Source organism: Engystomops pustulosus, chromosome 1 (genome assembly GCF_040894005.1).
Source record: "Engystomops pustulosus chromosome 1, aEngPut4.maternal, whole genome shotgun sequence".
Classification (NCBI taxonomy): domain Eukaryota; kingdom Metazoa; phylum Chordata; class Amphibia; order Anura; family Leptodactylidae; genus Engystomops; species Engystomops pustulosus.
In genome coordinates this window covers 78,896,198-78,914,640 of record NC_092411.1, presented here as the reverse complement: position 1 = coordinate 78,914,640, position 18,443 = coordinate 78,896,198, and the positions used below count along the sequence as shown (strand labels likewise).

Genomic DNA, 18,443 nt, shown 5'->3' with positions numbered 1-18,443 from the left:
GGTCCGCTGGAGTGCACGATCCTATACTTGGTGAAGGTAAGTGCGTGTCCAGCGACATTTTTTTTTTTAAATGCGGCGGTTTCTCCGAATCTGTCGGGTTTCCGTTCGGCCACGCACATCCCGATTTCCGTCGCGTGCATGTCGGCGCCGATGCGCCACAATCCGATCGCGTGCGCCGAAATCCCGGGGCAATACAGGGAAAATCGGCGCAAAACGAAAAAATTTGCGTAATCCGACGGTATAATGCGATTCGGGCCCTTAGTAAATGAACCCCAATGTGTACAATGTGCATGTGTTAGTGCACTTCTGTCCGTTGTGCACCACAATTCTGCAGTATGAACAAAGTGCACAAAAAAAATGGTGCACACTTCCAGAGCAGTGTAGGGGGCGCCAGATTCATGAAGAATGTGAACTACAATGTGGCCCACTGTCTCTTTACACCAGTTGTCAGTATGGGTATGGGGAACCCACTTACTAAAAAATAACCTGATATATTACTACTGGATGAGGCGGAAGGGGGCCCTCAGGCCGCCTCAGGCAGCAGATATGGCCAATTCAGACAAGCGTGGTAGGTCCATGAATATCAGTGTCCTGTTTCACAGACTGATCACACAGTCTTCAGAAAGCCATACAGTGGTCAGATGGAGTAGAGTTGCTCCCACAAAATGCAATTTGCTATTTGATACAATACATCTATATGATGCTGAGAGCAAACCAGAGCCTAACTTTGCTAACATAACCACACAGATCATTCATAGTTCCTTAGTTCATATAGATAAATAATATATCTAGTCTCCATTTAATCTATCCAGTGCCCTCAGTGTGGGTCCTGTCCATATTGACACACATTTGCAATTACAGCACACCTAATATATACACTGCATCCATTCGTACGGCATCTTTTATGCGAGACAAAAGTCATTGTTTATTGAGAGGACAGGAATCTATTGATATAATTGTTATGAACTGTAACAATTTCTGGATTTTTTCGCATTCTACAGAGAGAATGCTATCCGAAAATACACTATTCTACAAAACACAATGCAGTAATAACAAAAGAAAATGTATCCATAGAATGTTTTATTACAGACTATAAACAGTCATAGTAACGTCTAGCCACACGTAAGATAAGTTATAAAATGGGTTATTAGATTACAAACATGTCAATCCTTGCAAGTCCAGGCTCTTATATCTCTTGTGTCATCCTGTACTTCTCTTAGATTGTAAGCTCTTGCTAGCAAGGCCCTCTTCTTTCACATGACATGTGTTTATGTCTTTTTTTATTTGTTATGGTGCTATATAAATAAATATTACAAATATGTATTTCTGTAATAAATATTAACATTGTGAAAGCAGCCCATACTGCAGTGTATAATCAGACATGTTTTTCATGGTAATACTTCATAGATGATTTTAATGCCAGTGCCTACCACAGTGGGTATTTCCACTAGAATGACATTCTACAAGTCTAAGTATTTAGTGTCACACTATTGTACATGATCTCATGGAGCAGCTGATCTCATACCATTGCTTTTCTCTCTCTACAGAAGTGCAACCTGCTTAGAAAAGGCACAGTTGTTCTCGCAGACAACGTCATTGTTCCTGGTGCCCCAGATTTTCTGGAATATGTTCGTACCTGTGGCCGATATGACTGCACAAACTATCCTTCATTTCTGGAGTACATGGATGAGAAGGATGCATTGGAAAAAGCAATATTCAGAGGATAGACATTGTTTTATTAAATTTTTACAGGGCTTATGCCAGCTCTCATGACAAGTGCCCTCAAACTGTTCATTGCATTACAGTGCAGTATTGGGTTTTTGTCTTCAGTTCTTTAGACTCCAGAGCAGAACAATACCATTGGCATGTCTGTGACTGCAGCAAGCTGGATAATTGAAAGCCCTGACCCTGACTTTCCTGAGTTTTTGGGTACTTGTTGAGTTAATTTATTAAATTAATACAACAATTTTTTAAAAAATGCGGGTTTTGATGAAAGGGACCTGTTATCAGTGGTTTCCTAGTATTTGGAAACCACAGTGTTGTAATGAAGGGGGTTCTCTTTTCTTACAGAAAGAGCCATGAGAAATCACACCATACTGAATATCACAATGTAAAAGGAATCAGACTGCTTTCTGAAAATAACAACAGTAAGCTGATGTAATGTATCACTAAAGTGAGTTCACCCTTCACATTTTTGGAAATATTTTGTTAAATCTTTTCATGAAACAACACTGAGGGTGCTTTCACATGTGACGTTGTGAGACATGCGTTGTAGATTCATGCGTTTTCATGTTATTATGCGCTTGGCTACTTTGAAATGCATAGCATACCTGGGCGCTGGCAGCACTCATCTGTGGGGGGTCAGCCTGCCAGCCTGTCCTTGCTCAGACCATATGCCACACACTGCATCAAACTGGTCGGCGTGGCTGTCGTCCCGAAGCGAAGCCACTTCTGGAGGTGTTACACAAACTGTTTGCTGAAGACAAGCAGACTAACAACATGGATTGCTGAAACCATATTCTGTGGTCTTATGAGACCAAGATAACTTACCATATAGCAGCAATAAATGTGCTGAAAACCCAAACTCTGCTTATAATCGAGTAAAAAAAATTATAGGTTTTACCAGATTTTTGTGGTAAAATTAGGGACCTCGGCTTATACTTGGGTCGGCGTATACTCAAGTATATACGGGGTATTTGGTTCAGATGGTGTCACAATGGGGGTCATTTACTAAGGGCCCGATTCCCGTTTTCCCGCCGTGTTACCCGAATATTTCCGATTTGCGCCGATTGTACCTGAATTGACCCGGGATTTTGACGCACGCGATCGGATTGTGGCGCATCGGCGCCGGCATGCACGCGACGGAAATCGGGGGCGTGGCCGAACGAAAACCCGACGGATTCGGAAAAACCGCCGCATTTAAAAAAAAATTGTGTCGCGAAAATTTCACTCGCCTTCATCCAGGATAGGCCGGTGTATTTCGAGGCATTCCAGCGGACTTCAGCGCAGCAGCGCCACCTGGTGGACGGCGGAGGAACTATCATCATAAATCCCGGCCGGACCCGAATCCAGCGCAGAGAACGCGCCGCTGGATCGCGAATGGGCCGGGTAAGTAAATCTGCCCCAATGTATGCTTTGGGCATAAGCAAACTGCACAAATAGCGGCTAACTCAATACCCCATCGCTTTCTATTGGGAACCGTGCCATGAACTTGCAAGCTGCTGACACGGCAAAAGTTAGGACAGGCCATATTCCTGCATGTTTTTGTGGCCCGGCAGTCATTTCTTATGGACATTGATGGGGTATTGTTGCTCGCTCTTACCAATGTATGAAGGGCCCCAAGGGGGGATCACATTTCGCTTTATTCGGCCTTGTTCTATAATACTAGCTGTATAGTGACTACTTTATATTGTATCAAAGTGTCATATCACTGCTGTCCCATGAAAAGATATAACAAAATATTTCCAAAAAAGTAACTGGTGTACTCACTTTTGTGAGATACTGTAGCTGGGCAGAACTTGTAGAAATGTACTATTATTGTCCTAAATGTTATCATATTTTGGAAGTTTACCATATCTACTACCAAAATATGAGTAGACAACCTACTAATAATGCTCACTACTTATAAGGGATTTCTTCTGGGACCAAATTTGTCCCCAAGAAAACTTTATGTTTTGCTTCTTTGTCTATTGTTTTATCATTAATGGAAAAATATGTTATTCATGAATGCTTCTTGCATCTCTATGCAGTGGACTAATGCATTGTCCCTAACAAAAGCAAAGTTACCTTGCATAATCATATTAACATTAAAGCGGTTTTAACAATGTAACTTTTATGTGTTTATTAATGCATCACAGACCTATAGAAAATTGGTGGAAAAAAATAGCAGGTAAAATGAGAATTGCTTGTGGTGGTGATCTGAAGTAAGTGGGGAGTGGGGGAGGGGAGAGGCTAAAGGAGGAAGGGGAGGGCAAGGGGAGTAGCATTTTTTAGATCACTATTCTAATTCTTTCTATCTATTCTAATCTATCTATCCTAAACTGCAGCGCAGACTTAGAGCACTGTGATAATGTGATATGTGCCTCTCCATCTCCTATCTGCCATTTCCTGCAGATTGTTCCTTAGCCTGGGCAGAACCTGGCTGTCAGAACTCACTGAAGTGGGTTCTTGCATCAGAGTTTGAGCATGTGAAACAACCAACCTTTGCTTGAAATGGTAATTCACAGCTAGCCCTGCAGAGTTAGTTCCTTTGGCTGAGCTGGGCCTGTGAAAAGCTGGGTGGTTTCATCTCGGAGATTGGCTTTTGTGTCAAGACTCAAACCAAACCTATCAGCGGTGGTAGTGACATTTGACTGAAATGCTTGGGCAGGGATCAAAAGCAAGAAGATCAAAATGTCATATAGAGGAATGTCCACAAGTTCACAAAACTCTGGGAGACTGTGGGTGCCTTACAGGGATCGTATGGCATAATTAAGTTATCAGTCATAAGTTTCTCAGTTTATTAAGGGAGAATTTCACTTGGTGCCCAGAGCCCACACAATATAGACACAAGTTCTTCTTCATGCAGTTCTTTCTTCTGGCCAGAGTCTATTCCAACTACATGGATTCCTCTGAGAACACCAGGGGCAACTAGAATTTGGGAGTCAACTTGAAGTTGAACAGCTTGGACCTCTGTGTCTCACTGGCACCTTCTTGGAACCCAGAGAGATAAGCTTGTTCGGAGAAGATGGTAGTTTCTGAAAGCATAACTTGTCCCTGACTGGGCATGACAACCACTCTCTCAGAAAACAGACATGTCAGCTTCCTTGTTCCACCTTAGCTCAGTAGTCAAAGTCTGAAATTAAACTACATATTAAGAAAATGTTTGCTAATCCTGGGAAAGGCGTAGCAGGGATGCTGCTGCCAAAGACTCCTGACTGAGCTCATTGAAAATCCTCTGGAAGGTTTCCAGAAATGCCTACTAGTTATATAGGAGGGGGCATTTTGATTTGTTCATTGAGGTGAGTCCAGGTGCGTAGAAAGGGACTAAAAGCACTGGAGCAACTGTTGTTGGTTTAGATCCGGCTTATTCTCCTGTTCTACCACTTGCTGCAGGAGCAGGGGTGTAACAACAGCCGTAGCAGCTGCTACAGGGCCCCTGCTGCTACAGGGCTTGGGATTTATCGTGGAACCAAAGTTTATCAGTGCCATTCTCCTTCTCTCCCTGCTGACAGCTACAGCATAGCAGTAACAGAGGTCCTGCTACCCGCAATGTAATGGGGCCCCACCTGCTGTGCTGACCAGCTTCGCACATCTGTATTTGCCGCCCACTCTCCCTTCCGCCCGCAATGCCGCACAAAGTACCGCCCACAGGCATAGACGCCCTCTCTCCTGGCCAACGGCACATCCAGTGCCCTTCCCTATGCCCAACCATCCAACCTCCCACCTGCCCGATGACAGACCCCACCGGGACAGATGCCCGATGGCACGGACACGCCTGTCCAACTGTACAGCTGTCTACCTGCAGGCACCACCCATTCAGTCCATTCTATAACCATGGGAAAGATTAGTCGAGAAACCAAGTCAGGTTATACGCCCTACTTTAGGCCTGCTATTATTCAGAAGGAGCCAACATACTGTTAGGAAAACTCACGTCTGGAATACTGTACACAAAACTACCACACAATCTGAGTGCAGGCTGACAGAACGGAGCAAGAGGGCAAACTAACCCTGCACTGATCTACCAACTAGACCCTACCAAGGCAGAAACCCCCTTGAAGGTAGGGAGCTTCTGCCGCAGGAACCTCCTAACTACCCTGCAAGGCCCTGGGAGATGAGAGGAACCCAAATAGATCTGTCAGCTGCAGTGGGGTGATACGGACAGAAAAACTGCAGTGTGGGCGTTAGGACAGTATTCAGACAGAGGGGGAAAAAAAGGATGAAACAAGCAGGGTTCAAGACAGCATAAGAAACCAAAGCAGACACGAGGAAAGAGAATTAAAGATGTACAGACACTGAACATAGAAAGGTAAGAAAAACCGCCGGGTCACACCAGAGGGTACTTAAAGGTCAAACCACTAGACAAGGAAGAGTAACCTAACTGGTGAACACAATACCAGGGTGAAGCAAACAATGCTACAGGAGACCAGTAATCCAGCTAGGCTGTAAGTTCCAGAAGGACAAACACTGGCACAGGTGGAAGGTCCAGATCGAATTTATGCAGCCTGAGATCCGCCCCCAGAATCCCATAGGAGCAGGAACCCAGGCTGATTCAGAAGACAGACAGCTTTAATTTCCCTAAAGTGCACGTGTCCCTGGATGCCCGCTGCCCCGCGCGTGGAGCAGGGTTAACTCGCTGCAGACTGGGGGCGGAGCCAGCGCGGAGACGCGCGGAAACTCGGGGAGGACCGCTAGCATTGTCAGCATAGTGCAGGGGTCCCCAAACTTTTTACATAGGGGGCCGTTCATTGTCCCTCTCAGACCGTTGGAGGGCCGGATAAATAGCGGTACATGTGACCGCATCTGTAATACACTGCCCCCCCCCTCAATTAATTATTTAATATACTGCACCCCCTTGTGAAATATTTTATATACTGGCCTAATGAATTAATTAATTGGGTCAATTAATTATTGAATATGCTGCCCCCCTATGAATTACTAGACTGTCCCTCATAATTAATTATTACCTATGCCCTCCCTCCACCATTAATTATTTCCTATGCTGCCCCTCCACCATTAGTTATTTTATATGTTCCCCCACCACTATTAGTTATTTTATATGTGTCCCCCCCCACCATTAGTTATTTTATATGTCCCCCCCCACTATTAGTTATTTTATATATGTGTCCCCCACCATTAGTTATTTTATATGTCCCCCCCACCATTAGTTATTTTATATGTTCCCCCCCCACCATTAGTTATTTTATATGTCCCCCCCCACCGTTAGTTATTTTATATGTCCCCCCCCACCATTAGTTATTTTATATGATGCTCCCATAATGAATTATTTCATATATTAAGGCCCCCCGCTGGCACAATGTTTTTACTGCTGCTTAAAAAAAAACCCCTATACTCACCTCTGGCTCCCGCGTCTTCTTTCTTCTTGCAGCTGCCGGACAGGAAAAGGTGTGCGGCCGCGTGATAACGTCATCACGCGGCCACGCATGCAGGTTCAAAGAGCGATATGCTCCGGGGTGGTTTTCCAGCCACATCGCTCCACCTGCAATAATAGTAGACGGACGGAAGCCCCTGCCCGACTGCCGGAGGGCTGCCGGGGGCCGCATAGAAACGGTCCGCGGGCCGCATGTGGCCCGCAGGCCGTAGTTTGGGGACCCCTGGCATAGAGGGTAGAAGGACCAGCAGACGAGGTGTCCCTTCCAGTGGATCTGACACATACCCTCCACAGATAGCCGCCACCTGAAAAAATATATGAAAAAAATATTAAAAAAATTAATCTATAGAAAATACGGAGTATCTGGTCATTAAAAATCAGGTGCAATTTTTCTTGACATCATCTGACATCATCGCTCCAATTGAATAGTTCACATTCAACCCCTTCGATAACAATGTATCTAGTTTTTTTAATCCTCTGTAATTCCTTAAATTTTAACAATCTTGTACGATCCCCACCCCTTTGTAGGGGGGTACTTGGTCCACCAATGTAAATTCCTTCTCAGTTTCTTTCTAAAAAAAAATGTTGTTTCACCAACATACAATAAAGCACACGGACATTGCAAGATATAAATTACCTGATTTGAATCATATGTAAGGAAATTTGTACCAGTACCGGGATGTACAAAGGAGGGGCCTTCATGTAGGTGCAATTAACGCAATTGACACAAGGGAAACTTCCCAGTCTTTGTTTCCCAATGTATGTTTGTACCATCCTTGTTGGGCCTATATTGGCCTTTCTGGGTCTCCTATATGACATAAGAGGGGTTTGTGCAAATTCAGGCATATTACCATAGCAACTACTCAATATATACCAATGTTCACATACTTTTCGGGCACTATCTCTACTATTTTCAGTATATGTACTTACTAGGTAATTATGCGGTAATCTTTTACATTTAGAATCAGTCTTTTTATCCTACATTAATTTCTTCTTTGGAATCTCTCTTATTTTGTCTTTATGTGTCTCCAATAATGTTTTGGGATAACTTTTAGTCCTAAATTTATCACACGGCGGGCTGCGCAGCTCACCCCCGCCCCTCTCCATAGGAATATACAGCACACAGCGCCATATTAGGTAGGAAGATAGGACATGTCCTATGTTTCTACAGGCTACGGAGTGGTATGGTGCCGCATGTGTGCCGCACCGTACCGCTCCCGTACAGGGCCGTGAGCCCATAGAAGTATAAGGGGGACGTATATATGCCGGCCGTATATACGTCCCCAATACGTTCGTGTGAATGCAGCCCTCTGTATCGTCACTGACTTGACGCAAAGGTAAACTGTTGATTGTTCCTCTGAGGTGTCCATACTGGTATTCCAACAAATTGTTCCTATCCGTTGGTTTGTTAAATACACTAGTTTTAACTCAAGGTTTGTCCACTTTACCAACACATCTAAAAATTGCAAGTCTTTTGACTGAACAAAAGAGAATTTTGCCAAGAGTGTGTTGGGCTAAAGAACACAGGGAATGGACATTAGACCAGTGGAAATCTGTGCTTTGGTCTGATGAGTCCAAATGTGAGATATTTGGTTCCAACCACTGTGTAGAAAAAGGTTACCTAATGGACTCTACATGCTTGGTTCCCACCATGAAGCATGTCAGAGGAGGTGTGATGGTGTGGGGGTGCTTTGCTGGTGACAATGTTGGGGATTTATTCAAAATTGAAGGTATACTGAACCAGCATGGTTACCACAGCATCTTACAACAACATGCTATTCCTTTCGGTTTGCGTTTAGTTGGACTATCATTTATATTTCAACAGGACAATGACCCCAAACACATCTCCAGGCTGTGTAAGGGCTATTTGACCAAGAAGGAGAGTGATGGGGTGCTACAACAGATGACCTTGCCTCCACAGTCACCAGACCTGAACTCAATCGAGATGGTTTGGAGTGAGCGGTTTAAATTCATAGTTTTGATTCCTTAAGTGTGAATCTACATTTTTTTAAGTCATAAAAATACAGAAATGAGAAAGTGTGTCCAAACCTTTGGTCTGTACTGTTTATATACATATTCAAGTGAGCCAATGAGGCAATAGTGACATCAGTATGCAAATTTCGTGACATCAGAATAGCTGCTATATGTAAACATAGAATGACATGTGAACTTCCAATACAAAAGAGTATATCATATTCATAATCTATCAATATCTATCATACATAGTAGTGGATTGTGAACTGTACATATGGACATCTCCACACATGTGAAAACACTATATATACTAAGCCCTTGGGACTCATCTCCTATAGATCTATAACAGATACTCATGCTGCTGTGATAGTCAGCTGTAAATAACATGTGAGCCCATCTAGACGTGCAGCGCCATCTACTGAGCATGACAGAAAGGTCAGCTCCGAATCCCGAAGTGTGTCATACAAGGAGCAGTATACACCCAATGTTACTGGCTAGGGAATGGAGCAACAGTATACTTAAAGGAAACCTACCATTCGATTTGATGCATTATGAAGCAAACATACCTTGAGAATGCTGTAGCTACAATGATGCAGGATCCTATCTTGGCTAATCCCTGAGCTGAGTGGTTTTGCTGAAAAAACAATTATAAAATTCAGGACCTTGGGAAAACTGGATCCACATTACACACATAGCTTTCTGAACAGCCAAGACAGGACTAATCAACCTGAGCTCACTCATGCACAGCAGCTGGGGGACGGGAGGGGGGGGGGGTGCAGAAGCTGGGCATGGGCTGGCTGGCTGGCTATACACTGGAGGCAGGGGTCTGGCTATATACTGGGTGGGCAGGGGCTGGCAGGCTATATACTAGGAGAAGGGACATGGCAGGCTATATACTGGGGGCATGGGCTGGCTATAAACTGGAGGCAGGGATCTGGATATAGACTTGGGGAAGAGGGCTGGCAGGCTATATATTGGGGGGCAGGGGTTGGCTAGCTATATCCAGGGGCAGGCTATATAATATAATGGGGAGCAGGAGGCTGGCTAGCTACATATCTAGGGGGCAGGGGCTAGCTATATAATGAGGGCAGGGGTGGCTAACTATATACTGGGAGGGGGCAGGGGCTGGCTGGCTATATACTGAGGGCAGGTGGCTAGATAACTATATAATGGGGGCAGGGGGCTGGCTAGCTATATACTAGGGGTAAGTTGTTTTCCTAGCTATATTCTTGAGGGACAGGGGGTTGGTAGGCTATAAAATGGGGGCTGGCTGGCTATATAATAGAGGGAGGAGCCTGCCTAGCTTTATACTGGGGAGTATGGGCTGACTGGCTACATACTAGGGGGCATGGGCTGACTGGCTATATACTTTGGGTCAGGGGGCTGGCTATATACTAAGGGGAAAGGGCCTGCCTAGCTTTATACTGGAGGACAGGGGGCTGGCATGCTATATACTGGGGGAGGCTGTGACCAATGCTGGCTTTAGTGTGATAAACTGACATTTTCATTTCATTTTCCATTTTGATAACTGTAAGACCTTAAGATGACTTTTTATTAAAATTTTTATGTGTAGCAAAAGTGTGAAAAAGAGGTAATTTGGGCGTTTTGGTTCTTTATGATGTTCACCATATGAGATAACTATCTTGATAGATCCAGCATTTGGGGACACAGAGATACATAATATTTTTTATTTTATTGGTTTATTTATTTAAATATTCATTGTGGGAAAAGAGGGTGATTTGAATTTTGTATATAACAAAGAGGGATCATAGGGATTTGGTGACTATACCCCATTATCATAGGCAATAGATGTCTTTCATATAGATAACTGAAATGTTTTCAGTGTTAATATTTCTGTGTGCAAGAAGTTTATACTGAAGCAAATATTTCTTTGTTTCTTGGAAAGCCTGAGAAAACAGTCAGTGAAGTGCATAGTGCGCTCATGTGAATGAGCATGTACACGATTCACTGGCTGTATGAGTCTAAGTTGTACATGACACAGAAGAAGTTACAGTAAAGAAAGATCCCATCCCTAGCCTGCAGTCTTTTCACTGCTTTTCTGCTTTCTGAGAAGCTTACATTAATTTGGTTTACTCAAAAAGATACCAAACATGTATTTATACCTTCATTGCGCCCCTTTCTAATTATATGTACATATGCCCAGTAATTAAATGATCTAGTCAGCTGGGCGCACAATACCATACATTTGCTGTCATCGGGTTCAGTTGTTGTTAAATCAAATTTACCATCAAAATCAAGCATGATAAACCAGGGACAAAAAAGAAGACATGTCAGGTCGATTTAGTACCCTAAACTAACTACAGGCCCTTATGGTCTTGTGGTTTAGGGTTCCAAATTGACCTATTTGAAGTACATGGAGAAAAATGTCAAACTTATTCTCCATGTATAAAATGTATAAACTTTTATACTTACCTAACGTCTGATGAGGCACATTCGGCTCACATCAGAAGATCAGAAGTGGGGGGTTTAGTGTCCCAAATTCCCATGATAGGTTCCCTTTAAAGAAGCCATATCTTCCCTATCTTTTACACTGCAGAGACTTGGCAGCAGAGTCTATGATCGGTGGTAGTCTCCAACCATTCTTTTAGGGCTCTGCTCTAAAAGAACGGGGCTCATTTACTAAGGGTCCGCGGACCACACTATGGTTGGATATTCCGATTTGCGGTGCATTTAGCAAAGGATTTTGCCACAAGCAATAGGATTTTGCGGCATCGGTGGGGGGTGGGGGGGAGGGGGGTTGTGCAGGCCGTCAGACGATGCAACTGATTCAGACTAAGCACGGGATGTGTGTCGCAAGATATGTACTTACATACACCGGGAAGAAGATAGTGAACTCCAGCGGACCTGAGCGGGGAGTGACACATGAAGGATATCGAGCGCACGACCTTAGTGAATTGCGGCAGCTGTGCATTCTCGTTGGACAAAGCACCTCGGAGAACGCACAGAGACAGGTAAGTAAATGTGCCATAATGTTTCTCCCCCATAGAGGTTGTGCCATTCTTTTTCCCTAGCAGCTGGGTGTCTTTGGAAGGCGCCCAAAACCTGCAGATCCTCTATTTCTATTGACTCCTGTGGCAGGGCTTTTTTTTAGAAATGAATAAACAAAAAGAATATGGACATTATGCTACACTATGCTAGTGTATAGCCTGATAAGTCAGTCAGGATTTTTATGGTAGATCCTTGGTATGTTATCTGTTTTTGAGAGCGGATTTTGGAGAGGAGTTGCTCCTTCGGCGCATAAAAGTGAATCTGACAAATGACATCTCTAGGTGTTTGGGAGTTCGGGTCGTTGAAAATAGCGATCACTGTTGAGAGAAGAGTAGCTTGTGAGACGCTTCCCGAAGGCCTTTAATGCGTAGGTTATTGCGCCTATTTCTATTTTCGATATCATCTCTAAGTTGCTGTATGGAAAATAGCTGCATCTTTTGACATTGAACTGTGTCTTGTATGGTCTCAAGGGATGTTTCTATGGAGGATTTGGCCCGATCTAGGACATCAATTCTATCTCAGATATCTCAGAATTAAGCAAATTCCTGCTTGCAATCGGCAGTGATCTGCGCTGTGAAGTTGGACACGTCAGCCTTAGTGGGCAGAGAGGCGAATAAAGTTAGATAAGGTGGGCATTCTCCCATCAGTAAGGCCCAGATGTGCTGAAGAGCCAAAGGAGGAGTGAATACTCCTGGGTATGGCTTAGGTGCAGGCCCTGTGTGGACATATGTGGGCATATTCCCTCCATGTATTCCGTTTGGCAGGGAGAAAGTGAAGGGGATTCCAGCCCCATACTCACAGGAAGGTCTCTGGTCAGTTATGTGAGGGTTAAACGGTCCTGGGTCACCATTCATGGCTCTGTGCCAGTCTCCTCTAGCGTTTCTCGGTCTGGCCCGGAGTTCTCCTCTCTCCAGGTAGCCGCTCGTTTTCTTCCCCCTGTGCCGGTAGTGCTGGCGTCTCTGCAGGGTCTCACTGTTGCGACGGGATCGGAGAGGTGGAATGCTGGGCAGGCGCAGAGCACACCAAATCTACAGACACGGTGTGCGCCTTATTTCTATCTTCGGCGCGTTGCCGGCTTCGTAGTTGCGCCGCTCAGGGTGGATACAGAGCGGCCGGGGTCATTTATTGTTGCACCCGTACCTGCCGTTGGTGTTGACAGGGGTATTGTATCCGCTCGTTGCGGGGAGCATGACGGGTGGCGGCGGCCATCTTGGCTCTGCGTAGTGAGAGGAGTGAAGGACATGTTCTCTGGAGTTGCGCCGAAAAAGTGGCCAATTCCTTTTCCTGGCAGCGGTAGATGGGTGAGGGGTCTTAACTAGCCCTTTTCTGGTGGGTTTCCCCATGCCCGGGTGCCTGATGGCGCTGGATAGGGAGAGTTGCTCAGTGGAGCTCAGGGTCTTTGCTTCCTTACTCTTTCATGGCTGGCCACGCCCCCCGCGCTGACTGTTTTTGACATCCAAACAAGGAGCGGAGTTCAAAAAAAAGAGGATAAGCTGGAGTTTTTGTTTAATTGGAAATGCATATGTGTTTTGGCCAAACCCCCTCCCACTTGCGATTTGGATGTGTTTAAAAATGGTCTCACACATATTTAGCTATTTTGGGTTATGTTTTTATTTTATTTTTTACTCTGGCGAATTTCATAGGACAACGCCTTATTTAGTGTTTAACCAGCAGAAAGCACTAGGTACTACAAACCAGTGGTCTGTGTTTTGCCCATGATAAAGGTTGCCAGCCACAGCCTGCAAGTATTGTTGAGGGAGAATACCTTTGAACAGAACAGCAGTTCAAGTTGCACCAATGTGTATTTCATAATAAATCAACTTTCCTTTTTTTTATTTTCCTTTTATAAAGAAAGATAGCTACACAAGCATATAGTGTAAGTGAAACTAGTGTTATGCTGGAGGAGCTCCATAATAGAGGTGGAGACTATGTTGTCCCCCAGGCCTCAAAATATCTCCCTTCCCCTGCTTCCAGTGAGGGCATACCTGGTGAGAGGTCAGAGGTGCTAGGACAACTGGTTCAGGTGATTTACCACATTTCTTGCTGGACACATGTGGAAGAAGCTCTTCTTCTTGCAGTGAGTAGGGAGATGCTTTTCTAACTGAAGAAAGATGTTGCTAAATGATGAGAGTTCAGAGAGGAGGAAAATATGTATCTATGACTAATGTAATATAATTTACTAGCATATAAATATCTACTCACTGGAAAACAGTATTACAGATGCAAAGTTTTCTCATGTGGAAAAGTGTTAAAATAAAAGAGGTGAGATAAAGAGAGGGAAATGAATGAGGAACATTTCCTGTATGGATTATAAAAGTTGTTGAAGCCAATATATAAAGTCTGTACGTGTTGGGTGACTGTTCAAAGTCATTTAAGCTACAGTAGGGCTCAGCAGTGACCCATGTAGTAATATCAGGTGATACCATTAATCTTGCATTGGTATAAGACTGTGCAAACATTCCAGGTATGTGATTTCATTGTGAGACATGGCCACGGTTATGAAACAGAAGATGGTTCTTCTGAATGACTGTTCATTCTTATGTGTTTTAGAGGTTGAACCTCCAGGGATCATGGAGCAATGGCATTCCTAGTAATACGTCTTCTTTAAAAAAAAATGGAAAACCCATTGATTACCGTATATTAAAGGGAATCTCCCATTGATTGATAGACTGGATAGGCGATAATATTCTGATTACTAATATGTAAACTTTATCTTGGTACTTATAGTCCACCCTGTAGTCATTTAGTAAGGGTCCGCGGATCGCATTTCTGTCAGACTGTTCATGGCATTCGGGATTTGCGCCACCGGGACAGGTATTTAGAAGGGGATTGTGTCGCACACGATCGGATTTCGGCACAGCATCGCCGGCTTTCATGCAACAGAAATCGGGGGGGGGAGGGGGTGGCTGTCGGACGATCCGACTGATTTGGACTGAATGCGACACATGCAGGATATCGGGTGCACGATCTTATTGAATTGCGGCACAGTGCATTCTCATCGGATAATGCACTTTCGGGAACTCCCCCACACAGGTAAGTAAATGTGCCCCAATATATTTGTGGTCCCAGACATACTGTACATAAGCAGACAGCAGAGTAACCAATGAGTACCAATATTAAACATTTTTGTCTGCTTCTTTTTACCATGGAAGCTGTAACACTGAGTTGAAAGGGTAAAACATATTTAACTGTTCCCAAATGCTTAGTTGCATGAGGCAAGCTTGAGCCCGTGTTCATATGTTGCATTTGAATTGCATTTAGAAATGCAATCTAAGGACAGAGTGGAGGAGCCTCTACCAATCACTCCCAAATGCTTGCGAAAAAGAACAAATTTAGCATTTTTATTGGCAACACCTGTTTTGTTCATTCCTGATTGCAACAATTTAGCTCTAAATCCATCTATAATTGGACAAGCTCCTCCCCACTGCACTTTTTTTGTGTTTCTAAGCCCATTTAAAACACAGTGGGGGGGGGGGCATTTATTATTAGCTTTGTGCCAGTTTTTTGGCAACTCTGGTTTTATTTTTTATTATTGTGCCATACATATGTTGGCATCACAAATTAGCTTCTTTTCTTTTTTTGTTCAATTTGGGTGAAGCTCTCCAATCAGGACACTTTTGCTGGGTGCCACCATCTTTGTTTGGATCGTCGCTCCATGATGACATCGCAATCTATTGCGATGACAGCCTCGGTTCTTTGTAAGACCCAAGGGAGTCTCATTTTAGCAGATCTATTACAATTTGCGATTTTCACATTGTAATACCCCCACACTACTAGCACTGTTTAATTGCTGAATAATACTGCCACATTATGACCTTCAACACTAGCATAACCTAGTAATTGTTTAAATAGTGACTGAATATAGTCCATGCTGATAGTGATCAAAAGTCAATATAAAAATGAATACAAACAAAAATATACAAAACCATTTCTTCACAGACTATCTGCAAAACATACAGACTGCAGTGTTTATAATTTTATTACGCTTGGGTTACGTCTCTTTATACTGTTTGCTTTTATAGCACCCCCTGTAGTTTTGGTATCCCTTAGGCCGGGGTCACACGTACCGCTAGGCGTCCGTTCATAACGCGACGCTATCGCACAGGGGGAGGTACTCGGCCCAAATGCACATGCGTTCGCATGCGTTTCTCTGGAAACGTATGTGCGTTCGGGCCGAGGACCTCCCCCTGTGCGCTAGCGTCGCGTTATTAACGGACGCCTAGCGGTACGTGTGACCACACATGGCGTTTTTAGGCAGTTTTGGCCCGTTTTTAGGTAGTGCGTTTTCACATCGTTAAAAACCGCATGCGTTTTTTAATGCTCTACTAAAAACGGCCTAAAAACGCCACGTGTGTCTTCACCCTTTGGGCCGTATTTAGTTAGTGCGTTTTCAGATTGTTAAAAAACGCATGCGTTTTTTGAAAACGCATGTGTTTTTTGAAAACGCATGCGTTTTTGACAAGTTTGACCAATTATCTTAATTCAAACTGGTCAAAAACGCATGCGTTTTTAACGATCTGAAAACGCACTAACTAAATACGGCCCAAAAACGGCCTAAAAACGCCACGTGTGTCTTCACCCTCAGGGTGCCTCCACATGTCAGTTTTTCAGATGCAGTTTTTGAAGCCAAAAGCAGGTGTGGATCATAATGGGTGAGACAAATAATTGAAAGGTGCTGCTTCTCCTCCTACTTTTACTCCATTCCAAGTTTGGGCATCAAAAACTGCAGCTGAAAAACTGAACGTGTGACATCACCCTTAGGGTGATGCCCCACATGGAGTTTTGAACCCATTTTTGGTCTGTTTTTAAACAGTCCGTCAAAAAACACATGCGTTAAAACTCATGTGTTTTTGAAAAACGCATGCGTTTTTCACGGCCCCTATTGACTTCTATTACACACTTTCACAGTGCAGTGAGGCCACCATGTCTCAACGCACCATGAAAATCCTCTCCTATTCTAAGAAATTTGCACAGATACCTGAATTCTCTCTTATATATATATATATATATATATATATATATATATATATATTTGTATCTTCCCTACAGAGGGGATATAGTGTGGGGGCCAATAAGGGTAGGGTATTTTACTGTGGGAAGAAATTATAAATCCCTAGTTTCTTTGTCTTGCATTGCATTATATTTAAAGACTAGCTGTAGCTCTCAGAGTTGCTCGGGATAGTAAATAACTGCTATTAGCAACAACAAAGTAGAATGGGGTAACAAAAATATTTTATATGTATCAATAGCCTACAGCAGTGATTTTCAACCTTTTTTGAGCCGCGGCACACTTTTTATACTTAGAAAATCCTGGGGCACACCACCAACCAAAATAGCACAAAATGACACTAAAACAGTCATAAAAGGCCTCACTTTACTAATAAAAAGCCCCTAGCTGCCTCCCTTTACTAATAAAAAGCCCCTAGCTGCCTCCCTTTACTAATAAAAAGCCCCTAGCTGCCTCCCTTTACTAATAAAAAGCCCCTAGCTGCCTCCCTTTACTAATAAAAAGGCCCTAGCTGCCTCCCTTTACTAATAAAAAGGCCCTAGCTGCCTCCCTTTACTAATAAAAAGCCCCTAGATGCCTCCCTTTACTAATAAAAAGGCCCTAGCTGCCTCCCTTTACTAATAAAAAGGCCCTAGCTGCCTCCCTTTACTAATAAAAAGGCCCTAGCTGCCTCCCTTTACTAATAAAAAGGCCCTAGCTGCCTCCCTTTACTAATAAAAAGGCCCTGGTGACCTCCCTTTACTAATAAAAAGCCCCTAGATGCCTCCCTTTACTAATAAAAAGCCCCTAGCTGCCTCCCTTTACTAATAAAAAGCCCCTAGCGGCCTCCCTTTACTAATAAAAAGGCCCTAGCTGCCTCCCTTTACTAATAAAAAGCCCCTAGCGGCCTCCCTTTACTAATAAAAAGCCCCTAGCGGCCTCCCTTTACTAATAAAAAGGCCCTAGCTGCCTCCCTTTACTAATAAAAAGCCCCTAGCTGCCTCCCTTTACTAATAAAAAGCCCCTAGCTGCCTCCCTTTACTAATAAAAAGGCCCTAGCAGCCTCCCTTTACTAATAAAAAGCCCCTAGCTGCCTCCCTTTACTAATAAAAAGGCCCTAGCGGCCTCCCTTTACTAATAAAAAGGCCCTAGCTGCCTCCCTTTACTAATAAAAAGCCCCTAGCTGCCTCCCTTTACTAATAAAAAGGCCCTAGCTGCCTCCCTTTACAAATAAAAAGGCCCTAGCTGCCTCCCTTTACTAATAAAAAGGCCCTAGCTGCCTCCCTTTACTAATAAAAAGCCCCTGGCGGCCTCCCTTTACTAATAAAAAGCCCCTGGCGGCCTCCCTTTACTAATAAAAAGCCCCTGGCGGCCTCCCTTTAC

General features: G+C 43.8%; 1 protein-coding gene across 4 annotated transcripts in view; it reads left to right on the top strand.

Annotated features, from left to right (window-relative positions):
- The window catches only part of LOC140125257 (catechol O-methyltransferase-like), a 67,456-nt gene extending 63,627 nt beyond the window's left edge, over window positions 1-3,829 (top strand). For all 4 annotated transcript variants that reach the window (XM_072144484.1, XM_072144485.1, XM_072144487.1 and 1 more), the window contains exon 5: window positions 1,548-3,829. In XM_072144484.1, the coding sequence (XP_072000585.1) occupies window positions 1,548-1,727 (180 nt within the window). In that variant the 3' untranslated portion in view covers window positions 1,728-3,829. The remainder of the gene's footprint in view (window positions 1-1,547) is intronic.
- Window positions 3,830-18,443: the final 14,614 nt, after the last annotated feature.